At 41.0% G+C, this 25,949-nt stretch overlaps 2 protein-coding genes across 2 annotated transcripts; both read right to left on the reverse strand.

Moving 5' to 3' along the window:
• Nucleotides 1-20,577: 20,577 nt before the first annotated feature.
• LOC110281475 (uncharacterized) lies at nt 20,578-21,312 on the reverse strand. Its single transcript, XM_021143765.1, has one exon. The coding sequence runs from the start codon at nt 21,310-21,312 to the stop codon at nt 20,578-20,580; it is 735 nt and encodes a 244-aa protein (XP_020999424.1).
• A 141-nt stretch (nt 21,313-21,453) lies between these two features.
• On the reverse strand, nt 21,454-22,272 carry LOC110281476 (uncharacterized). Its single transcript, XM_021143766.1, has one exon. The coding sequence runs from the start codon at nt 22,270-22,272 to the stop codon at nt 21,454-21,456; it is 819 nt and encodes a 272-aa protein (XP_020999425.1).
• Nucleotides 22,273-25,949: the final 3,677 nt, after the last annotated feature.

A 25,949-nucleotide genomic window follows, 5' to 3' on the forward strand; every position in this document is an offset into this window, starting at 1 on the left:
GACTATCATATATTGCTGGAAAGCCCAGGATGTCTACTTTCCAACGCCGTTGAGAGCGCGCCAATTGGGCTTCTGTAGCTCCAGAAAATCCACTTCGAGTGCAGGGAGGTCAGAATCCAACAGCATCTGCAGTCCTTTTCAGTCTCTGAATCAGATTTTTGCTCAGGTTCCTCAATTTCAGCCAGAAAATACCTAAAATCACAGAAAAACACACAAACTCATAGTAAAGTCCAGAAAAGTGAATTTTAACTAAAAACTAATAAAAATATACTAAAAACTAACTAGATCATACTAAAAACATACTAAAAACAATGCCAAAAAGCGTACAAATTATCCGCTCATCACCCGCATGGAAGCCATAAGACTTCTCTTAGCCTATGCTGCATTTTGTGGTTTTAAATTATATCAAATGGATGTGAAATGTGCATTTTTAAATGGTGTGTTAGATAGAGAAGTGTATGTGGAGCAGCCACCTGATTTTGAAAATAAAGAGCATTCTGATCATGTTTTCAAATTATCTAAAGCTCTCTATGGTTTAAGACAAGCTCCTAGAGCTTGGTATGAGAGACTTAGCTCTTTTCTTTTGAAAAATAGTTTTCAAAGAGGCACCACAGACACAACTCTATTTATCAAGAATTCTAATGATTCTTTTATTCTAGTCCAAATATATATTGATGAAATTATTTTTGGATCAGCAAATGAATCCCTTTGTTCTGAATTTGGAAAATTCATGACAAGTGAATTTAACTTGAGTATGATGGGTGAACTTAATTTTTTCCTTGGTCTACAAATTAAACAAACTGAAAATGGTATTTTCATTCATCAAGAGAAGTATACCAATGAATTAGTTAAGAAATTTGGTATGGAAAATGCCAAACCCAAGGGAACTCCCATGCATCCTAATTCTAAATTAGATAAAGGGAGAAATAGAGAAAGATGTAGATGAGACTAGGTATAGAGGAATGATTGGTTCTCTTATGTACTTAACATCCTCTAGACCTGACATTGTGCAAAGTGTTGGATTATGTTCAAGGTTCCAATCCAAACCTAAAGAGTCACATCTTTAAGCAGTTAAAAGGATCATTAGATATGTTCATGGCACATCCAATTTTGGTCTTTGGTATCCTAATATTGATGATTTTTCTGCAGTTGGTTATTGTGATGAAGATTTTGCTGGTGATAGAGTTGATAGAAGGAGCACTTCAGGCCTATGTTGTTTTCTTGAAAAGTCCTTAAATGTTTGATCAAGTAAGAAGCAACCAACAGTGGCTTTATCCATTGCAGAGGCTGAGTATATAGCTGCTTCTTCTTGTTGTTTTCAGCTTTTATGGTTAAAAACACAGCTTGCTGATTACAAATTAAATGCTGAAAATATTCTCTTAATGTGTGCTAATATGAGTGCCATCAATATTTCTAAAAATTCAGTTTTGCACTCTAGAACTAAGCATATTGAAGTGAAATTTCACTCAATAAGAGAACATGTCCAAAAAGGAAATATTAGTATTCAATTTGTTAAATCTGAGGAGCAATTAGCAGACATTTTCACAAAACCATTAGCTGATGATAGATTCTGCATGCTTAGGACTTGTCTAGGAATTTTGAGTTATGATTCCTTATTTGAAAAATGCTGATGTATTTGCTGGAGCTTTTTGTCTCATAAACAGGTATGAGACAATTTTGGGTAAGTGATGAACGTTTCCTTCAAATCAGCGTGTTCTGGGCTTGTTTTGAGTGAAAGTCAATCTGGGCCAACCTCAAAATCAGATTTAGAGTGATCCAATGTGTTTCTTTAAATCCAACCATCTCTGGGCCCATATATGAATGTTACAATTTTTTGTTTGGTTGTTGTGTTTGTTGGGCTACGTGCTTAATTTTTTTGAAAGAATTTTTCATTCAATGTTCTTGTCCCAAAAAGATTTTTTGTTTGATTTAATTTTTTAAAAGTTTTCAAAATTTAAAAATTAATTTCCTGTTTTAATTTTTAAATCAAATAAAATCTTTCTTTTATGAGGTCAGGTCTTTTCATGTCATTTCAAAAGGTGATGCAGTTGCATGGTTTTGGAAATCCACTTTTGGGTACGGTTACTGTTCCGAGGGTTACCTGAAACTGTAGGTCGATCTCGGATGAGATCTTCTGTACTGGTCAGAGTTGACGTATCCGGCTGGTGGGTGGTGGCTGGAGCTTGTTATGTCCGACTTGTTGGATCTGGTTATGCTGCTGATCCTTTATCACCAGAGGGTGGTGGTACCTACAAGGGACTCCGATGCTTAAGTTAGCAAGGGTATTAAGCAGGTTTTTAGTAGAATCAGAGTATGAGTTATACCTAGGTAGCCAGTGTATTTATAATGGTGTAGAGAGACCTTCCTTAGATAAGATAAGTTAGTTATCTTATCTTATCTTTATCTTCGAGCGAGGTCATCTTATCTTTAAGAAAATTGCCTTTATCTCTATAGGCTGGGGCTGCCCTTGGATTCGGGTCGTGTTCCTCTGTTTGGGCCCTTTTATTGGACTTTCCTGGTAGTTTGACCGAGCTCTTTGAGAAGAGGTCAGATTGTCCTGACCTGAAGAGGTCGGTCGCTTTGTCGGTAGAACATCCCGGGTCGGACAGCTCGACCCAGGGTATGAACAGTTACCAACACTCCTTCTCTTCCCTCCATAACTTCTCTTCAAACCCTTCAGTTTCTTCCCTCTCACTCCACTACTTCTCTTCCCTCAAAAGCCTAAATCTAACCAAATGGGGAAGAAAGTTATTGCTAAAAGAGCACCGCGTGAAAAGATCCATAAGCTTCCTAGACCATCAACTCGCTCTCAAGACCCCACTTTCACTCTTTCACCTTCTCCTCCTACCTCTCCTCCTCGCACTACTCCCATGGTACGAACCAAGACCACACCAAGGTACCCTTCCCCTACCAAGCCACACCACCACTGAAGGCCACAACTTCCAAGCCAGGCTCCTCAAAACCTGGTTCTGCGAAGCCTAGCTCCTCCAAGGGCAAACATCCGGCGGCTGAGGAACCTGTTCCCGAACCAACACAACCAAAATCCAGGTCGATTCCTGTGCGCTCTCAACGAGGTAACACTCGAGTCCCTCTAAAAAATGTTAAAGAACCAGAAATTGGACTTTTTGATCACAAAGCTCACTTTTTGACCTCTCACTCAAACTATAACCCCTATAGATTCAAATCTACCATGAATAATGACTTTTATGATGGGGTTATCAAGTATCGCACCCTCTGTCCATCTTTTCTCGCTGATCTGCCATCTTTGAAAAGAAAAGGTTTTCCATTTGTTGATAACTTGATTTTTCTGGACTGGAATCATCTTTTTGACATCAAAAAGCCTGTTTATCCCTTATTGGTCAAAAAATTTTATGCAAACATGACTTATCATGAAGGCACTGCTCATTCATATGTAAAGGGCCGAGACATAGTTTTAAACAATGAAACTATCAGTGATGTTTTGAAGTATACGGATGTTGGGCCTTGTGCTTACACTTCGGTTAAGTGGGATGAAGGAGTTGGAATTTCTTTTCATGATGCATTGGCTCACATTTGTAAACATGTTTCTTTAATTGATGGTATTACACCCACTCACAAAGACCTAGGATATGAGCATGCTCAGTTGCACCGAATAGTCAACCACATTATTCTGTCTCAAAGCGGCTCACATCAAAGGGTTTCCTACACTGATACTCTTGTTTTATACGCCCTTCTCACCAAAACTGAAATTTCATTTGCATACTTGATGGTTAGATATATGTTTGACTCTGTTAGGAGTGAAAAGAATAAAGCACTTCCTTATGGCATGTTTCTAACTTGCATATTTGAGTATTTTGGTATTGACTTGACTAATGAGGAATATGAAAATAGACATTCATACCTAAAAGGGGGTGGTTCAGTAAAACAGAACAAAGGACCTACTCGATCTGAAAGGGTGGTCTTAGATGATGAAGATGATGACTTTGTTCCTGAGGATTCTCTGTCTCTCTCCACTGAGGGTACATCCATCTCTACTGGAAAGAAATCTGCTTTGCTGAATGTGGTAAAAGATGTTGTTCAGGAGTTCATTTCCCAATCAAATCACATGATTGCGATGAGCAAAGAGCAAAGGAAATTAGCTAGCAAGCATGAGAATTTCCTAAAGAAATCAAGGGATAGAGTGGCTGTGTTCATGACATTCATTGACAACCTTCAAAAGGATGAAGACCCTGCCACTGATGTTGAAGAGGAAGCTGAGTCGGAGGGAAATGGTTCTGATGCCTAGGAATTGTCTTATGAAAATTGCTACTGCTGTTTTTTATTTTATCTCATGAATTATGTTTCTTTTACAACTGTTTCACAGTTTCTTTTTGGATGACTGTAATAACTCTAAATACTGTTGCACTTTTGGTAGTTTAGTTAGTTCTTTGAACTGTGATCTAACTCTTTTCTGCAGAATACAAGGCATTGCTTTTGTTGATAATGCCTATTATCCGCCCTTGATGACAAAAGGGAGAGTAAAAGCAATAGGATGTGTGTCCTTAGAAATTTTTTACTACAGCTACTAGTATTTCTTTTGGGATTTTTTGTATGATTGCCGCATTAATATTTGAGATCACATGTTGAATCTTTTAGCTGTGTCCCTTAGACAAAATTATTGTGCATAGCTCTCTATAATGTTCTCCTTGAGTACTATGAAAAATAGGAACAAAGAGGAAAGCATAAATCCAGGGGGAGCTAATTCTGAAAAGGAAAGGGGGAGCAACATAAAAGCAAATGACAACAATCAAAGGGAGTTTCTAAACCTACTCAAATTTGTTTCCTTTTGATTATTGCTTATATCATGTTTGTCATCAAGGGAGCGATTGTTGAGTTAAGAAATTAACTAAATTAATTAGTGATGACAAACATTATTTTTGGGCAAAATAAATAATTAGTGTTGATTAATTATAATTACTTATTACTAATTGTTTATTGTTGCATGCCAAAATTCAATAGCCCAAATGAAATGAAAAGTAATCAGCAAGGATGTTGGGCTGGAAGCAAAATTAAGAGCCCAAGAAAAAGCAAAAAAAAAGGCAAAGAAATCAAAACGGGCCAAGCATATCACTACCCAATCCAAGCCCGATCTGATTTCAGAAAAGCAAATCCCTCTCTTTTGTATAACCAAAAGCAATGTTCACCTCTGTGAGTTGGTCAGAAAAGCTAGAAAGAGAGAAAGAGCTTCTTCCCTAAGCTAATCACCAAAGAAGCAAGAGAGAGAAGGATTAAGCTTGAAAGGCAGACGTCAAATCACCAAGTTCAAACCAAATCAAGCTTAGGTTAAAGGTAACCCATTTCCTCTTACATGCATCAGATCTTCTTCTCTTCTTCCCAACTCTCTGCTTTATCCAAAATGGGATACAAAGGAAAGCTAGTTTTTGTTCTTCTCTGCTGTGTATCCACGATCTTAAACATGACTTGGGGACCAAGTTGGTTTTCAAGGGCTCAGATCAAGTTGACTATTGGAAGACTCATGTGGTTGCTACTTTATGGCTTTTGGTCAAGATGAAGAAGTCAGAAGAAAAGTTTCTAATCTGGGGATTAAGGAGAAAAAGTGAATATGTGGGTTGGTGAAGCTCAAGGCTCAAGGTGTTGACCTTGGAAGAAGAACCAAGGAACATGCAAGGAGATAAAAGAAGCTTGCTGTTCATTCAGAAGGCAAGGAGAGAAAACCAGAGCTTAAGAGTTGCGTTCTGAAAAGAAGTTCCTCTACTTGGATAATGCTTTCTTTCAAAGAAGCATTCGGCCAACACTGAAGAACTCAATCTGAGGTTTGCGAATCTGGTTATGCACATAGCTAAGAGGTTGTTGATGAAGTCAATCTCCTTCATGTTTTACTGATTGTAATGTATTTTTCTATGTTTATCTTTCTGTAATTTCTTGTGAGAAAAGCATTGTGAGAAAGCTCAAGTAAAAGCCATGAGTTGAAAAAGGCTGAGTGATACACTTGAGAGAAAAGCCTAGAGTTATTTTCTGATTTCTTTAGGTTGGTTAAGTGTCTTGTATCTTGTAACTGTTAGGTATCCCTTTCTTAGTTAAGTTAGCATTAAGAGTGAATAGTTAGGTGTTAGCATAGCCAATGTCAAGTTAGGTTAGAACTTGAATGGGAAATTATTGTATGTAATACTTTTAACTATAGTGGAAATTCCTCTATTGTTGTGGAGGAGACTGGACATAGGTTGCATAGCACAAGGCAACCGAACCAGGATATATGCTAGTGTTAGCTTTTCTCGTCTCTGCTATGTTCTGTTTTATGATATTCATGAGACAAAAATAAATTGTCTCATAAATTTTTGCTGCTGAGTACAAACAAAGTCAGAATTGAAAGTGTAGATCTAAAAGGGTTATAACAGCAACTTAAAAGAAAGGCATAGATTCAACCCCCCTTCTCTAAACCTACCACAACCTTCAAAAATTAATATTTTTTAGGTCAATTCACCAAAATAAAGCATTTGAGCTTCAATATTACCAAAATACAACTTGTGATGTTTTGAGACGAAAATGCAATTTTTCCTAATTCTATGTAATCCGTGGGAGGGGTACCACGGATTCTAAATGAACGTAAACCGTGGTTGGGGTTCCACAGTTTATGTTGAAATGCCAATGCATGTAAACCGTGGTAGGAATTCCACTGTTTCTGTTTGAATGTGCAATGAGCATAAACCGTGGAAGGCCAGGGGTCCAGCGGTTTATGCTCTACTATAAATACGTGGAAGTGGTGCAGTGGATTATTCATTCGAAAATACTTCCAACTTTAGTGAGAGAAAGTGACGTTTCTAGAGAGAGGATGAGTAGGAAAAGTTGAGTGTTTGGAAATTTTCTTGGGTCGGGATCATAGCAGATGAACGCAGTCTTTACCGTCTAAACGGTGTTGCTCACATAGCCGGCAGCATCAATGAAGAGGTAAGCCTGTTATCTTTTATTCGTTGTATTTCATTTAACAGATAAATGTAGGTTACGGATTAGGCTTATTTAGGATTAGGATTAGGGTTATTTAGGAATAGGATTTGTTAATTAGGATTAGGATTTTGAAATTAGGAGATAAGTACAAATGTTTAAGTAGAGTATTGTCCCTCTCGTAATTAAGACATATGGTTCAAACTCAAATTTGATGCTATCTAAGCGTTCATGTTTGAAAACAAAGTTTTGAAATTTGAACTTTTAAACATGTAGGTTTAAAAGGTAGATTTTGTAAGTTGAACCTCATGGTTATATTTGCACTCTTAAATTTAAAAAATTATAAGTGTATTTTAGCTTTGTTGAACGTTCGATTTAGATTATATCGTGTTATGTTTAGTAATTTCTTATGTTGAATTAAAGATTTGTGTCTTATATTATAACCTTATTAATTTGAACGTAGAATGGTTGTTAGTGATGCAATCTCACTTGGTTGTTGGTTTTTTCATCTCACCTGTTATAGCCTAGTAGGTGCATCACTAGTGTCTGGAGGCAACAGAATATGCCTCTGTATGACATGATCATATTGTATCTGGAGAGGGCAGGTCTGTACCACCTGGCGAGGCTTAACACGAGGTGGTTCTGGTTGGATAAATCCCTCGTCAGCGCATTCATTGAGAGGTGGCATCCTGAGATGCACACCTTTCACATGCCATTCGAGGAGTGCACCATCACGCTACAAGATGTCGCATACTAGCTGGGATTGCCCGTGGATGGTTTACCTGTATCCGGGTGTCTGACAGAATTTGAGAAGCTGATGGAGGATGGCCGACCCACTTGGGAGTGGTTTCAGGAACTCTTTGGTGAGCTTTCCCCACCGTATAAGGTGAAGCAGTTTACAGTTCACTTCACCTGGTTTCATGAGAGATTCAGGGTGCTGCCCCAGGATGCCACTAAGGATACTGTACGGATATATGCACGGACTTATATTATGATGCTTCTATCAACTCAGTTGTTTGGTGATAAGAGTGAAAATTAGGTTCATATTCGGTGGTTGCCCTTTGTGGTGAGACTTGATGACATTGGTAGTTACAGTTGGGCTTCGGCAGCATTAGCCTGGCTATATCGATGTATGTGTCGGGTTAAGAACAGGAATGTGACGAACTTGGCTGGCCTGCTCCAGTTATTGCAGTCGTGGATCTTCTGGCGGTTCTACAGTCTCAGACCGCATGGATTCGACGATTTTTCTTTTCCGTTGGCTTCCAGGTATCGATACTCAAGAAAATTAGAACTTTAGTTTTCATTTTTTAGGTTAAAGTAATTAAGGTATCTGTTATCAGTTTATTTGATTGTTTAACCACATCTTCGTTCAGGTGGGACACGTATTTACCGACATCCGACTGTAGGGAGGAGAGAATAATCCAGTGTCAGCTTCTGTTGGACCGCTTAGGTGATCGAGATGTAAGTTTTGTGTTTGTTGTTACCCATTTTAGTTCCTTTTTCGTAATTTATAAGTATTCAACAGACTAATTGATCATGTTGTACACATTTGTAGATTGTTTGGAAGCCTTATGCTGCACTGGATGTGCTAGCTGTTGTTCATTCAGAGATTATAGTTGAGGAGCATAGTCGATTATGGCGTGCATGTACTAATCTGATTTACTTCGCCGTCATTGAGTGGCACCAGGTGGATAGGGTGTTGCCGCAACTCGGTAGCGTTCAGCACGTGCCTGATACGGCATCAAATATTGACTGGCTCCATGCCAAGGACGGTAGGGGCGGTGATAGATGATTTCTGTCATACTATCAAGTGTGGCATCTGAGTTGGCAAAATAGAATGGACGATGTTTTGACTGTCCCTGGGTGGCTAATCCCGGCCCGTCAGCAGAGTTTTTGCGCTGGTGGTATAGTGTAGCCCACCGGTTTCTGTCGCCCGATTTATCATTTGCCGATCCTAGGGTGGAGGAGATCACTCAGGAGGCCATCCAGAGAGGGTCTTCACAGCCCCCTTCCCCCGCGGGTACCGATGCCCCATGTGCCTGATAACAGGCGCGTGGAGAGGCGACGACGCGTTGGTACTCGAGCGACTGATCGGGAGTGGCAATGGCTGGATGAGATGATTCAGGATGAGGAGCTGAGACATCCACAGCACAGGGTGAGGAGGGTTCCCATGAGGTTTCGGTTACCCATGTCTCGAGCTCTCAGATTGTGTATGATAGTGGCCACCAGATGTATGATGACCTAACGGGCCCGACGTTCACCATGGATATGGATGCTTATGTCGGCAGTTCACAGTTCCTCGCCGGCTTTGCAGATATCATCGCGGATGACGTTCCTCATCATTTTCAATATCAGCCTTCACAGACACCTCAGCCCCAGATGGATGATGTGCAGGGATACCGTCCACATATGGACGACATTCAGGGTACCCTGTATCAGCCTTCACAGACACCTTACCACCAGCCCCCAGTTTCATGTGGACCTAAATGAACTAGCTGGTACCCCATATGATAGTTGGTTCAGTATGGGAGGGACACCTCCATCTGCATATGGTGTGGGTATGCATGTTGATCCTCCTCTAGAGCAGCCTCAGAGGCCAGTCAGAGTGAGACGGGCTGCTCGATGTGATACAGGGTCGCACCTCGTTAGAGCTTTTGGAGATGACAGCCACATGTCGGAGGAGGACCACCAGGATCCATAGCTATGTAGTAATTTAGCTTTTAGTTATTTATGTTTATTATCCCCGGTTTTGTGTCATTTATGTATGGTTAAGTATGAACATGTTTATTTAATGTATGCAGTTTATTTATGTTTATGTTTCATTAATGAAGTCAGTTTCGTGTACTAGACATAACCACAGAGTAATGGTGAATCGAGTTTACTAAAGAGAATCACACGCAACATAGAAGGCCACACATGATAACCACGTTACATTAAATGAAATCAACAAAATATACAAGGAACATAATGATAATACCAAAATATAACAACCTAACAAATATAGAAGTTACGTAATCATAACTACAAACTACGACAAACTAGCAAATATAGAGACTACATACCTATGACACCAATATATGACAACCTAATAAATATAGAAAATACATAATCATGATGCCTATGGATCGGCCCCGGGTGCTGGTGCTCATTAAGGGCAAGACCTGCGAGTGTGTCCTATCTGTCTGGACATATTGTCTCCGAGACAGTTTTTTATACTTTTGTGTCCATGATAAACCCCATTTGTAGGGCTTATCTTATGCTTGATTTAGGGGATTTTATAACCTTTTACCCACATTTATTCAATGAAATAGCATGGTTTTATAACTTCTCCCTTAATTGTGCTTAAGTGTAAAAACATGCTTTTTAAGCCTTATTTTGGTGAATTCTAATTTCTCCTTGATTCCATAAGATGCCTTGATGTGTTTGCTAGTAATTCTCAGGGTGAAATAGGCTAGGCATGGATCAAAGGAAGCAAGGAAGGAAGCATGCAAGTGGAGAGAAGCACAAAAAGCCAAAAATTGATCTCGGCCAAGCACGCGTACGCGCACAAGGCGCTCGCGCGCACATCGCAGAATTAGCCAGGGACGCGCACGCGTACCGTGCGCGCACGCGTCGTAGTCCGCACATGATTCTGTTATTGCAACACGTGCCTGGCGATTTTGGAAGTTTTCAGCAACCAACTTTGGCGCCAAAATGCATATAAGAGCCAAGGATTGAAGGGGATTGACACACATTCACATCCATAGACTCATTTTACAAGTTTTCTTAGATATTTTTAGTTAGTTACACTTGTAGAGAGAGAAATTCCAACCTCTCTCTAGGATTCATCTTCATTTTCTCAATTCTCAACCATTCCTTGGTGAGATCTATTGCAACTCTCACTTTACTTTGTTCATATTGTAGATCATCTTCTCTAATCTCAATTAGTGTTTGTAATTGTTCAATTCTCTTAGATCTTAGATTTAACTTTGTTGTTTTGGATTCTATTAATTCATTGAAGATCTCATTTTCATTATTGTTCATTGTTGATTCTTGTTAATCTCTTGTGTTGAATCACTTTGGTTCTAAACCTCTTCTCAATTTTACTATGTCTTTCATTCTTGCTCTCCAAATGTTTGAGAAAATGCCAACTTTAGATATGGAGTAGCATCCCCTCACTTGGCCTAGTGGTTGAGTCATTGGAGACACTTGAATAATGGATGTCAATTGTTGATTAAGAATTGGGAATTGCTAATTGACTTAGAGTGCACTAAAGCTAGACTTCCCTAGGGTAAGACTAGGACTTGTGACTCAAGTTAGTTACTTTTACTTGACTTTCCTCTATAATTAGGGGTTAACTAAGTGAAGCAACACTCCTTTGTTATCACAATTGAAGGAAGCTATAGTGATAGAACTTCCAATGTTCAACCTTGGCCAAGGCTTTTAATATTGATTTATTGTTGTTTTCTTTTATTAGCACTTTTATGCCACACTCTTCAAGCCACAAAAGACCACTTAACCAATAACATGCATCCTTGTAGCTTTCCTAGGGAAGAATGACTCGGGACTAATACTCTCGATTATAGATCGTAGAATTGTTTGATGATGGATTTTGTGTCGGTTTAGACTATACTACGATTGATTACTTGATAATTTCTACACCGGCAAAAATTCGTTTATCAAAATGGCGCCGTTGCCGGGGAGTGCACATGAGTGCCATGTTTTTGGTTAATGTAAATATGTGAATATTGTAGATATATTTGTCTTTTGCTTGTTTGTTAGTTTTCATTAGATCTCCATTAGTTTTGTTCCTATTTGCCACTATGAATTCTCGTCCTTGTGGTTTTGGATATGACTATGACTATGTTGTAGGCGATGAAAACTTGAATGATGGCTCACATTATGGGAGAGATGAATTCTTAGGAAGGGAGCCATATCCATATGAACAATCATCATGGCAACCTTCCCCTTCAAGTTACTATAATGGTAATCCTTCCTATAATGCATATCATCCCTATGGATATGATGATTCTTATCATGGTTATATCACTCAACCACCATCATTCTATACCCCATATTCTCAACCCACATCTTATTTCCACCAATTGCCTACATATGATCCAAATCTATATTCCCCTATGCACACCCTTGTGACGATTATGAACAAGCAACCCTTGAATCACCACCACTCTAACATCTTTACCTTCCAACCCAAGTCCCCATGAATGATGCACTTGGTATCATTCTTCAAGAGCAAGAAGAACTCCAAACCGCCTTCACTAGTTTCACCTCCACCCTCCAAGAATTTACGTCCCGTATAATTCCACCCACTACCAATAACCAAAATAACTTCCCACCTCAAAGCTTTGATGAACCCCCTTTCCAACTATATCATGATTTCTCCTTTCCGCCACAAACCTCCATGGAGGCATATCAATGTCCATTAATCCAAGAGCAATATGATCCCACTTATGCTAGTAAAGCGGAACAAGAATTAAGGGATCGTTTCAAGGAAGAAATGGATCGGCTTCAAGCAATCATCCGTCAAAAGATAGATTCTTGGGATTCATATCACAAGCGAAATCAGTTCACGGATGATTGTGAAAAAGCAACCAAAGAGGGAGATATGAGGGAGACTTTAGAGTCTCAAGTTGAGCGCAAGGAATTGGAGGGTGTGTTGCAACAAGCGGAGGAAATGAAGATTGTTGAAGATAAAGAAGTGGAAGAAGACTTAGAGGAGGTTGAACAAGAAGGAAGTTCCATCAACGAAAATAACTCTACATCAAGTGACAATGGTGATCTTGTTGAAACTTTTCCCATCGAATGTGAAACCAATGTTGAGGAGGGTGCGCAACCTCCAACACATGACTTGATCAATGATAAAGGTTTGGAGGAAGTTAGCAAACAAGAAGAATTTAAAGAAAGTTATCAAAAGATGGAAATTATCATGGAGGAGCCAAAGGAAGTGGAACCTACAATGTCAAGACCACTGAATATCTTCCTTGCTAAGTTGCCATCCCAATTACAAATTGAGTGGGTAATCATCTCATCCTTTAATTTTCTTGGCCCATATCAATATGCGTTGTTAGAAACGGACGGTCAACTTAGAACTCTTTGTGGGCTAGAGAGTAAGAACGGATTAGATGTTGGTGGATAATTTGAATCAAGGAGCATAAGAGATGGAAGATCAAACTTTGAGCTTCAAAAGTGGAGTGCAGCCAAATTCAATGGAATTAGGATGATGAGTAGGAGTTACAAGGAGAATTCAATAAGTTTGTCACCCTATTGGAAGCATGAAGATCAAGAAGAAAAGGAGTTAACAAATAAAGTATGGGACCCCGGAACATACATAGACCACTATCAACTTAGGGGCTCGTTACTTGCTTAGGCCCCCTTGAAGGCCTTGTACGTTTAAATTGGGATCCCGGAGGCTATTGGAAGTGCAAACACTGGCGGGGATTCGAAGAAGAGTTCAAGCATAAACCACCCTAGCAAAGACTCCACCAAATGTCCAACTTAAGGACTTAAACTAAAAGTGCTAGGTGGGAGACACCCCACCATGGTAAACTCTTTCCACTCTCTTCTTATATTTGTTTAATAAGTGATTTGAGTTACCATTGCAGGTAGGTCTTCATTTCATAATTAGCTTGTTTGTGTACATTAGTTGCTAGCATGTTAACATGTATGTTGTGCTTAGTAGAAATGGAATAAATCTCAAAACCAACATGCATTTTAGAAAGTGTGTGGTTTTTGACTAAATAAGGAGTTGTAGGCACCATGGGGAGCCTTTTGGGCAATCTAGAGATTTTAGGCATTTTCCTGTTCAAATAAAAAAAAAGGGGGGGTGGACGCGCGCGCACGCCGTACGCGCACGCGTCCATGAGCGGATGCATCATCACCCATATTCCAGAGAGTTGGGCCTCTCCTAGGCCAGCGTTGTGCCTCAAGCCCAATTCATTCCACGCTGACGCGCACTACGTGCGTGCGCGTCCATACAGCTATAGGGAAATGCACGTGTACGCACACCTGCCGCGTACGCGTCGATCTGCTGCTGCAAGTTTTTTTGAGCCAAGCCCCAGAGAGTTGAGCCGGCTCTGGGCCAACTTTAAGCCCTTGGCCCAACTCGATCTGCGCGGACGCGAACATGCCGCGTGCGCGTCCATGTGCCAAGAGAAGGAAATGACGCGAACGCACGCATCGCGCTTGCGCACTCTGTGGTAAACTGCCAAATATACGCGGACGCGCACATGCCGCGTACGCGCAGGCCTAGTAGTGCAACCTCCAGGCCATTGACCAGAGAGTTAGGCCTAATATGGGCCAACCTTAAGCCTCCAGCCTAACTCCTCACACGCGTGCGCGCACGGTACGCGCACGCGTCTTTACCTATTTTGATCATCCGCGCTTAAGCGCGTTGTACGCGCACGCGTAGGTCCCTAGTTGCATCAATGCACGCGGTCGCGCAAGGTGCGTGCTCGCATCGATTCAAAAAGATGATAACCCTAACACACGACGAACACTGCGCAGTCGCACACTCCCTCCCTTCTCCCATTTCCATCTTCCTCTTCTCACCCCTCCGCCACCTCTGCTCCGCCGGTAGCCACCACCAGACGGCCAGCCTCTCCTTCTCTCTCATCACCACCCAACCCCTCTTCTTTCTCTCTCTCTCTTTCTCTTTCTCACTCATCCAGTCCACCCCACCGCCGCAGCAACCGCCGTCGCCGCCACCCCGCGGCCGCCATCTTTCACCATCAACCCTCTCTCTCTCATCCACTCACTCTCTTCTCCTCGGTCAAACCTCAACAACCGCCGCAGCCGCCATCTTCACCGCCACCATCCACGGCGGTGCAAGCTTCTGCCTCTGCTGCCCTTACCCCAATCCGATTTCTCCTTTCCATTCTCAGTTCTTCACCGCTCCCAGGTTCCTGCTCCAATTTCTGTTCTCTTTAATTGTTCATTTCTGTTAGTTACTGTAATTTTCTGTTAGTTAGTCTGAATTCAAATGTTGTATGCTAGGATTAGTTAGAAATACTTGCGGTTAGGTAGCTAGGGCTGGATAGAGGATTCTAGGCCTGATAAGTGCTCCGTTTGTGTTCATATTCTGTTTGATCACCTGTCTGATGAGTGCTAATTTTAAGTTGTTCTGTATGCAATCTGTGTTACCTGGATGCTATCTCATTGCTACTGTGATTAATTGATATTGTAATGATGCTGTTTGTGCTATTTTGCTACCCGGGAACATCCAATTTTAAGCCGAGATGCTGCCCAATTTTCAAGAAATTTAATTTCATTTTGGTCTCTATTACGAATTTGGGCTAATTCTCGTTATTTTCGACTTCCGGGATTTATATTAAACATTGTAAACATGATTTGTGTGCTTGAAAGGTTCATCTCTCATCATACTACTAATTTCTAATTCCACTTTTCTAAATCACTGACTTCTTTACTTACCAACTTCACTTTTACTTGCACTTTAACCCTTTTAACCATTCTTTTGAGTCATGATGATGAACATGCCTATTCCTTAAGAATTGTGCACATTGTTTGAAACATTGAATTCTTGGTTTATGGCTATGTTTTCTGTCTTACCTGCTGTCCATGTTTCAAGTTTAATTCACATCATGTTTGCTTGCCATCTACTTTACATCCTGAACATGTTTTACTTGCTTCGTGCTAAGTGCTTAATTTCCTACATTCTATTCTATTTTTCAGGATGTCGGATAAAGGGAAAGGAAAAGCATCATCTTCCAAAAAGAGGAAGAAAACACCAAACCCCACTTTTGCCTCACTACTTGCCTATGCTCAAAACCCTCTAAATGACATAGACAAAGCAAACCAATTACTACCGGCTCAGGACACGGTCAAATTTCCCAATCTCTCTTGTGAACTCAGATTCCCAAGCTACAACTCAAATAATCTGAATACTGAGAAGAAGCTGGTTATTCCATCAGATTTGACCGACATCATCCACCAGCGTATTGACCGGATGGGTTTGGCTTTTCTGGATAGGGACTTGAGCCGGGTGAACCGATCTTGGGTGCAGGAGTTCTACTGCAATTTCTTCCGCCATACCCTTGATTCGGTACTTGTTAGGGGGATTGAGGTACCCATCACAGAGCAGGCCATAGAGGATGCCCTTACTTGCCGGCCTAAGACCAGTGACACTGATGCATTCATGCAGGCCGAGATAGACCTTCATTGCATGACTTTTGATTTTGAGGCATTGAGGGCAATGGTAGCTACTCCGGATGCTCCTTGGGTTATGGATGCCGATAACACGGCACCCAAGGGGATGCACTTTAGTTACCTGAGCCGAGAGGCCAAGACTTGGCAGCAGATCTTCGCTCATGACGTCATGCCTACGACTCACTTCACAGAAATCCCAGTTGCTATGTTGATCTTGATCAGCTGTGTGATGGAGGGGAAAGAGGTTTATTACCCCCAGCTGATCAGGCGGTTCATGTGGAGAGCCCACATCCGAGGTCTCTTTTCTTTTCCGGTCTTGGTCACTCAGATGATTCAGTGGGCCGGAGTTCCGTGGCACCAGGATGATGTATCACCACCTCCACCGCTCCCTCAGAAGGAGCCAGTTACTATTCCGTGGGGATCCTGGGTGCACGAGAGGCCCGCCTCGCGCCGCCGATCTCGAGCCAGAGCAGCAGTTGAGGGAGCTGGACCCTCTTCATCATCAGCCCCTGCAGGAGCATCTACCGCCGCCACACCTCAGCCGATTTACTTGTTAGTTCAGCGTCTCTTCCGGTACATGGAGCGCAACAAGCGCCAGATCATGCGTCGCCTGGATCGGATTGACCAGATGTTTGTGGCCCAGGGCCTTGAGCTGCCCCCTCTACCAGAGTCTTCCGGTTCCGATGAGGAGACCCATGAGGAGGAGCACGCAGATTTACAGACTGAGGGTATTCATGCGGCTGAGCCAGCACATATGGAGGCACCACCTCAGACACAAGAGTATCAGCCGGTACCACAGCCACAGCCAGAGCCTATCGGTGTACCTATCCCTGATCCTCAGGATTAGCATCGAGGACGATGCTTGATCTTAAGTGTGGGGAGGTAGCCGGTGGCATCATTAGATACCGGTGAACATTTTGGCCATTTTTCTAGCTATCTTACTTTGCATATCCTTTGTATATATTTGATGTATTTTGAGTTATTTTGGATATCTTTACTGCTTATTTCGGATTTTAGATATTTTGATGCTTTTGGATATTTTTAGATGTTTTGGATGCTAGATTCCATACTTTACTTGGATTTGTCTTTATGCATTTTTGCATATCTTCTTTCGTATATTTTTCTTTTTAGTTTGTGGTTGTGATTAGAAATCATGTTTTAGGTGAAACTTAGTCACCCTTTTTGCATAAGAAATTGGTTTTAAGTGAAAATGAAAGGGTGAACTAAGAAAATTTTTGAATTTTTCAATCACAACAATGCTTAGTTAAATATTGAGATTTTCCAAGAATTTTAATTATAGGGCATAGGGCACCAACCCAATTGATTGAAGAAGCTATATCTTTATGCAACTTGCTTGAATTTCATACTTTGTGAATCATGTATTGAATTAAGAACACAAGCTTGTGAGACTTGAGCCTATTGATGTGGTTACATTTTATAACCACTCATTTTCCATTCTTGTGTGAAATTGCTCTCTTTCTATGATTGTGATCCTTGATTTGCTTGATCCTATATGTCCATTTATTTCTTGTATTTATGCATTTGTATGATTGAGGCCATTATTTCATTAGCCTACTTACCCAAATAGCCTACCTTTTACTCTCCATTGTTAGCCAATTTTGAGCCTATGCTTAACCAACTTATTCTCATTTTAGCACATTACAAGCCCAAGGTGGAAAACCAATGAAAAGTCCTTGTTTGGATCTTTGATTAGCCTAGGCTAGTGAGAGTGTTTATTATTCAAAGTTGGTGAGGCTTGGGAACATTGGATGGGATAAAAAGGGTAGTACACTTTCATGTTTAGGAATTGGGTACATACTCATGTATTGATTAAATGTATAGACCTTATGCATTGATGTTCTTGTATACAGTTTGAAAAAAAAAAGAAAAGAAAAGAAAAAAATGTATATAGAAAAAGAAAGAAAAAAATGAAAAGGAAAGAAAATTAATAAAAGGGGACAAAATGCCCCAAAGCGAAGCTCAATAAAATCAATGCATAAGTGTTATGAATTAAGGAATAGAATGCATGAGTATGTAAGAAAAAGTGAAGAATGGGTAGTTAGAGTAGTTTGAATTTGTATAGGTCATTATATAGGTTAGGTGGGAAGGTCTATGCTAATCAAAGATTCAAATCTTAGTCCACTTAACCATAAATGATCCTACCTTGACCCTAACCCCATTACAACCTAAATGAAAGACCTCATGATGAATGTATGCATGCATTGAATAAGTGTTGATTGTTAGAAGAAAATCAAATTTTGGAAAGCTTGAATAGAAGAGAATTGAGTGAATTAACCCTTAAACACTTGAGTGAATAGAGCGGATACACATCCGGTGAGGGTTCAAAAGTTCAATTACATGTATTCACCCATATTATCTATATCCTTGCAAATTTGAACTCTTTTTGATAATTCAATGCAATTGTGGTTTGGACTTAACCCCTATTGCCCTAGCTCTTGTGCTTATGCATGTCTCTTGGGAATTGATTGTTTGAACTAAGCATTTCCAATTACTTTAGGTAGTTGCATTTAGATAAGTTCACATAGCTTAGTTGCATTCAATAAATGTCACACCCCTTTAGGTCCTTCTTATTTTAGCATGAGGACATGCTAAGGTCTAAGTCTGGGGAGGTTGATAAACCCCAATTTGACGGTTTATCTTGTATGGGGAGGTTGATAAACCCCATTTGTAGGGCTTATCTTATGCTTGATTTAGGGGATTTTATAACCTTTTACCCACATTTATTCAATGAAATAGCATGGTTTTATAACTTCTCCCTTAATTGTGCTTAAGTGTAAAAACATGCTTTTTAAGCCTTATTTTGGTGAATTCTAATTTCTCCTTGATTCCATAAGATGCCTTGATGTGTTTGCTAGTAATCTCGGGTTGAAATAGGCTAGGCATGGGTCAAAGGAGCAAGGAAGGAAGCATGCAAGTGGAGGGAAGCACAAAAAGCCAAAGAATTGATCTCGGCCAAGCACGCGTACGCGCACAAGGCGCTCGCGCGCACATCGCAGAATTAGCCAGGGACACGCACGTGTACCGTGCGCGCACGCATCGTAGTCCGCACGTGATTCTGTTATTGCAACACGTGCCTGGCGATTTTGGAAGTTTTCAGCAACCAACTTTGGCGCCAAAATGCATATAAGAGCCAAGGATTGAAGGGGATTGACACACATTCACATCCATAGACTCATTTTACAAGTTTTCTTAGATATTTTTAGTTAGTTACACTTGTAGAGAGAGAAACTCCAACCTCTCTCTAGGATTCATCTTCATTTTCTCAATTCTCAACCATTCCTTGGTGAGATCTATTGCAACTCTCACTTTACTTTATTCATGTTGTAGATCATCTTCTCTAATCTCAATTAGTGTTTGTAATTGTTCAATTCTCTTAGATCTTAGATTTAACTTTGTTGTTTTGGATTCTATTAATTCATTGAAGATCTCATTTTCATTGTTGTTCATTGTTGATTCTTGTTAATCTCTTGTGTTGAATCACTTTGGGTTATCACAATTAAAGGAAGCTATAGTGATGGAACTTCCAATGTTCAACCTTGGCCAAGGCTTTTAATATTGATTGATTGTTGTTTTCTTTTATTAGCACTTTTATGCCACACTCTTCAAGCCACAAAAGACCACTTAACCAATAACATGCATCCTTGTAGCATTCCTAGGGAAGAACGACTCGGGACTAATACTCTCGGTTATAGATCGTAGAATTGTTTGATGATGGATTTTGTGTCGGTTTAGACTATACTACGATTGATTACTTGATAATTTCTACACCGGCAAAAATTCGTTTATCATCTGCATAGCCCACAGCGTTTCGGCTTACTGGTATCAACCTCGTCCATCGTGTTATGGATTCTGGTAGATCTTGGCTGACCTTCTCTTGTACGTCTCATGTTCGGATCAGGTATGACCGTCAGACCATCATAAGGTGGCCAGAGACCCTCCGGAATAGAAGGCAGAAACCACATCTGGTATACACTAAATACCTCCCTCCCTCATGGTATAAACTTCATGCACGTAGGTAGCCCAATCTAACCAGGATTGGGCACAGCATGCAATCGCATGGCAACACGGGTAATGAAGAGCCTGAAAGTACCCGCAGTCACAAGTGCGATCCCTGAAGAAAACCCGATACGTACCAAGTGAAAAGTTACCGGTAGGAGTCGTCTCAACCACAGTGTACTCAGACTGATGCCTGTCAAACAGAGTAATGGTGAAGCATATAGAGTCTCTCAAGTTCCGGTCTATGGCCTTCACCAGTGTCTGGCAAAATGATTGCCCAGATCCCAACTGTGCCTCTGCGGTCTGTCCTCTAACGACAAAAAGCTCTGCTAGCCTCCCATATGTCGACTTCACCAGTGCAGTAACCGGCAGATTCTGTGTCCCTTTCAATACAGAATTTACACACTCAGATATATTCATGGTCATGTGGCCAAACCGTCTTCCTCCATCCTGGTGTTGGGTCCACTTATCGTACTCTAGTCAGTTGGCCCATTCACACATGGCCGAATTCTCAGTCCGCATGATATCAAACCAATAGTCAAACTCTGCCTCAGTCTTAGCGTACGCTTCATTCACTAATAGCCTTCTCGCATCCTGACCCTTGAAACTTAGGGCAAAGTTAACGGTAACATGTCGAATGCAATATGCTCGATACGCGTGAGGCAGTCGCCACGAACTATCAGTTGCCTCTAATGCAGCCTTAATGCCATTATGCCTATCAAAAATCACCAGAATGCCTTCTTGTGGAGTCACATGTTGACACAAGTGGGATAAGAAAAAAGCCCAAGACTCCGCATTCTCCCCCTCCACGAGAGCAAAGGCTACGGGCAAGATGTTCGAGTTTCCATCTTGCGTGATTGCCAGAAGCAAAGTCCCACCATACTTCCCATATAGATGAGTCACGTCGATGCTCACTAGTGGCTTGCAATGCTTAAATACTTCAATGCATGGAGGGAATGTCCAGAAAAGATGATGAAAATACCTCGTGGACTCATCAACCTGATCACCAATACGCACTGGAGAAGTCTTCAACACTACCATGGTTCCCTCCAGCGTGGCTTGTACCCCTAGCATCCAACGTGGCAACTCAGCATAGGACTCCTCCCAATCCCCATATATATGCGCAACAGCCTTCTGTTTTGCCATCCACACCTTCCTATAACTTGGCCTATATCCATATGTTGCCTCCGTAGCTTCTTGCAGCACCTTTATCATAATCGCTGCATCAGCCCTCACCAATGGAAATATCCTGGCACAAATGACATGGTGATCGAGTTGTCGATGGTCGCTAGAAATCAACGTCGCCAAGCAAGTGTGAGGTCTGTTGTACCTTCTAACCTCCCAAGTCCCCTTACGCTATCGAAGTGTGATGCGAATCAACCACGTGCAGCCATTCCCAAACTCCTTGCATCTCCCATGAAACTTTAGATGATCTGACTCCATCACCCGATACTGAACTCCACGACAGATGCTATAATCCTTAACACTCAACACAGCTTCCTCCTTAGTCTGGAAAGATTGGCTAACCTGAAAGTCTCCAGAAGGATTTCCCTCATGTAACCCCTGCCTCCCAGAGGTGGGATCCATGTCCAAGTGCTGGCCGATTGCTTCCACGTTCAACGTGGAGAAATGTGGCGGTTGTTGGCCTGTACAAGAACTCGATGGCCCCGGACGTGCTGGTGGCGTCCTCGGAGTATCCTCCTTACTGTCTCCCAATATGTGATCTGGCTCATCATCCAGATCATTCTCTTGCATCAAATTCTCAATATGATCCGGCTCACTCTCACCAAACAGTCCAGGAATCAAACCAGGTGACCTAGCTGCCGCTAGTGGAATAGATGGAGGTTCAGCCAACAGACCACCAGCTGCAACGACAGGCATCGAAGTTGACGTACCGCCTACCGTCATCGACTGAGGATTTGGCGCCGATGCACCAGAACTATCAAAACCATCTTCCAACTTGGCAAAAAGCTCGTGTATTCTCACCTTCAAAAAACTGCACCGACAATGAAACAAAACCGGCATGTCTTCGTCTGACCCTATCACAAATGTTTCATACTGCACCCCAGCTGAAACAACCGCAATAAGAATCTTGTAAAACAGCTTCTTCACCCACTTGGACCCACACAGCCCTACCTTTTGCAAAATGCTCATCTTTAGTTCTGACAGAGTCATCATGGAACGCACAAAAACACTGACCGGTTCTTTGTCAGTGAACTTAACTCCATGCCTTTTGCTTTTTTTTTTTATTTTTTCAGAGCAGTGGACTAGGACAAAAAAACTCTCCTCACTCATTTTTGAACTAGTGAAAATGACTCTCTACATCACAATAGTTCTCCTGGGTGAGTATTTATAGGCGAAATGAACCCCTACAGCGGTTTATGCTCATTGCACATTCAAACAGAAATCGTGGAACCCCTACCACAGTTTACGTTCAATCAGAATCTGTCCTACCCCTCCCATGGATTGGATTACATAGAATTAGAAAAAATTGCATTTTCATATCAAAGATTCAAAAGTTGTATTCTGGTAATATTGAAACTCAAACATTTTATTTTGGTAAATTGTCCTATTTTTTATATTTACTTACATAATAGATAAACCCTAATAATAATAGAAACAAAGTTTTTACAAATCAAGAACGTGAAAATATGATGGGAGGACTCGCTGCTCCATGGAAACATGAACATGCACCTCTTTTCGCGACAGACACGGGTATCTTCCTTATCCCTTAATTGCACAAATTTACAATCTTTTCTTTTTTGTCTGGATTAACTCAATTGAATCACAACAAGTACCAAGAATTAATTCATTTCTTTAATGGAGAATTTTTTGTTGCAGAGAGCATGGAATTTTCAATAATGGTTACAAAAAAAAAACCATCGCAAAAAACACATTCAAAATATAACCACTATCTCTAATATCAATAACATGCAATTTCTATTGAATTAAAAAAATAAATGCCAGGAAAAACAAATAGATGATTCTTTAAAGAAAGAAAAACAAGAAATAAAGATAGGACGGCAACAATGAAAGAGCAGTGCAGAGTCAGCAGCGATGACGCTAATGGAGGGAGGACTCAGATGTCTCAAAGGCGATGCATCACACGGACGTCTTTAGTGACGGAGGAGGTGATGCAAGGGGGCAGAGACGGCAGTGACGTCAGCCCAGGGCTGAGGGTCAGAGGATGTGAGGCGAGGCCACAACAAGACAAACGGGACGAGGGGATGACGACACGAGACAACCACAGTGGCCAAGGTGGGAACAACGCAACGGAGACAACAGCAGAAAAATTGACCGCGACAAAAGGATTGAGAAGCAGAGAGTGAGAGATGGTGAAAGTGTGGCCGTTAAATAGAGAGACCACAACAACAAAGCCTTGTGCCACTAAGTGGGGTTGGCTACATGAATCAAACGACGCCATTGAGCTTTATCATGTATCATGTCTATATAGAGACTGTTTACATATAGATCTCGTTTGACCACCTCATGGATGGTCTTCCTCTACCTTTCACCCCTTGTCTATCTTCCATCTTATCCACCCTCCTGACTAGGTGTTCTATCGGTTTTCTTCTCACATGTTCGAACCACCTCAGACGCGATTCTACCATCTTTTCCACAATAGATGCTACTCCAACCCTCTCTCTTATATCTTCATTCCTTATTTCATCCAATCGCGTATGACCACTCATCCATCTCATCATCTTCATCTCTGCCACACTTAGCTTATGTTCGTGCTCCCTTTTGGCTGCCTAACACTCTGTACTATAAAGCATAGCCGGTCTAATAGCAGTGCGATAGAATTTACCTTTAAGTTTTAAAGGCACTTTTTTGTCACATATAAAACCATACGCACTCTGCCATTTTGACCAACCTGCTTAGATCCTATGATTTACATCCCGTTTAATCTCTCCATTATCCTGTATGATGCACCCAAGATACTTAAAACTCTTCACTTTTCATAGGATGTTATCTCCAATCTTCATGTCTATATTATGTTTTTTCCTTCGCAGGCCTAACTTACATTCCATATATTCCGTCTTGCTACGGCTTATGCGCAGACCATACACTTCTAGAGCTTCTCTCCATAACTCCAACTTCTTATTTAGGTTTTTCCTTGACTCTCCCATAAGAACGATATCATCGGCAAAAAGTATGCACCATGGTACATGCTCTTGGATATGCTCTGTGAGTACTTTCATGACTAATATGAAAAGGTATGGACTCAAGGATGATCCCTGGTGTAATCCTATACCAATAGAAAATTTCTCTGTCACAGCACCTTGAGTCTTCACACTAGTTGTAGCCCCATCATACATGTCTTTAATTGCACGAATATATGCTATCCTTACTCTCTTCTTTTCTAAAACCTTCTATAAGATCTCCCTTAGAACCCTATCAGAAGCTTTTTCCAAATCAATAAACACTATATGTAGATCCTTTTTATTACCACGATACCTCTCAATCATCCTTCTTAACAGGTATATCGCTTCAATGGTGGATCTGTCTGGCATAAAACCGAATTGGTTCTCTCTTACTTGTGTCTCTTGTCTCAGCTTCCGTTCTATCACCCTTTCCCATAACTTCATGGTATGGCTCATAAGCATGATCCCTCTATAGTTTTCGCAACTTTGTATATCTCCTTTATTCTTGTAGATAGGTACCAAGGTGCTCTTTCTCCACTCATCTGGCATCTTTTTAGACATTAAAAAACTTGGTTAACCAACTGACACCTTTCTCTCCAAGGCCCTTCCAAACTTCAATCGGGATAATATCGGGTTCTACCACCCTGCTATTTTGCATCCGCTTTAGAGCCTCTTTTACTTGAAGTCTCGAATCCTTTGATAGTAGTCGAAGTTTTGATATTCTTCCCTCGTGCATAACTGACCAAGGCTTGGAAAAGTCTTCTGTCCTTCATTAAATAACTCGTAGAAGTTACTCTTCCACCTTTCATTAATCTTCTCCTCTTGAGCCAACACCTCCCCGTCTTTATCCTTTATCCACTTAACCTGATCCAAGTCTCTCGTACTTCTTTCATGGCTCTTTGCGATTCTATATATACCTTTTTCTCCTTCTTTCGTGCCTAAGGACTGGTAGAGACCCTCATATGCTCTTGTTCTTGCTTCGCTTACAGCCACTTTAGTTTTTTTCTTAGCCGCCTTATATTTTTCCCAATTATCTACATTGCGACACAAAGACCACTTTTAAAGCACACCCTTTTTGCTTTTATCTTTTCTTATACACTCGTATTCCACTACCAAGACTCCTTGTCTCTTAGTCATATCCCTCTAGATTCACTAAAACTTTCTTTTGTTGTTCTTCTAATAACTTTTGCCATTTCTCTCCACATCTCCTCCACGCTTCCCTTTTCATCCCACTTTGCCTCTTTTTCTACCTGTCTTAGGAAGCTTCTTTGTTCCTCACCTTTCATCCACCACCACCTCGTCCTTGGGTTCTTTTCGTATGATGTCTTTTCCTCAACTTTTGCTCAACGCAAAAATCCATGACAAGCATCCTATGTTGTGTTGTTAAACTCTCTTGGAACAATTTTACAATTAATGCAAAATTTCCAGTTGACTCTCCTCAACAAGATGAAGTCGATTTGAGAGCTTGTCATGCCACGCTTGTAGGTTATAAGATGTTCCTCTCTCTTTTTAAAACATGTATTTGCAATGAAGAGATCAAAGGTTGAGAAAAAATCCAAAATAGTTTTACCCTCGGTATTGACCACCCCAAAACCATGGCTTTGTGAATACTTCCATACCCAGTCACTTCTCTTCCAACATGGCCATTTAAATCTCCTCCTAAGAAAATCTTATCTCCCGAAGGTATGTATTGGACCAAACTCTCGA

The sequence above is a fragment of the Arachis duranensis genome, chromosome 5 (assembly GCF_000817695.3).
Source record: "Arachis duranensis cultivar V14167 chromosome 5, aradu.V14167.gnm2.J7QH, whole genome shotgun sequence".
Classification (NCBI taxonomy): domain Eukaryota; kingdom Viridiplantae; phylum Streptophyta; class Magnoliopsida; order Fabales; family Fabaceae; genus Arachis; species Arachis duranensis.

Bases quoted from the DNA above. Each gene is read 5' to 3' on its own strand.
- LOC110281475 (XM_021143765.1), bottom strand. From the start codon at position 21,312: ATGATAAAGGTGCTGCAAGAAGCTACGGAGGCAACATATGGATATAGG.
- LOC110281476 (XM_021143766.1), bottom strand. From the start codon at position 22,272: ATGACTCTGTCAGAACTAAAGATGAGCATTTTGCAAAAGGTAGGGCTG.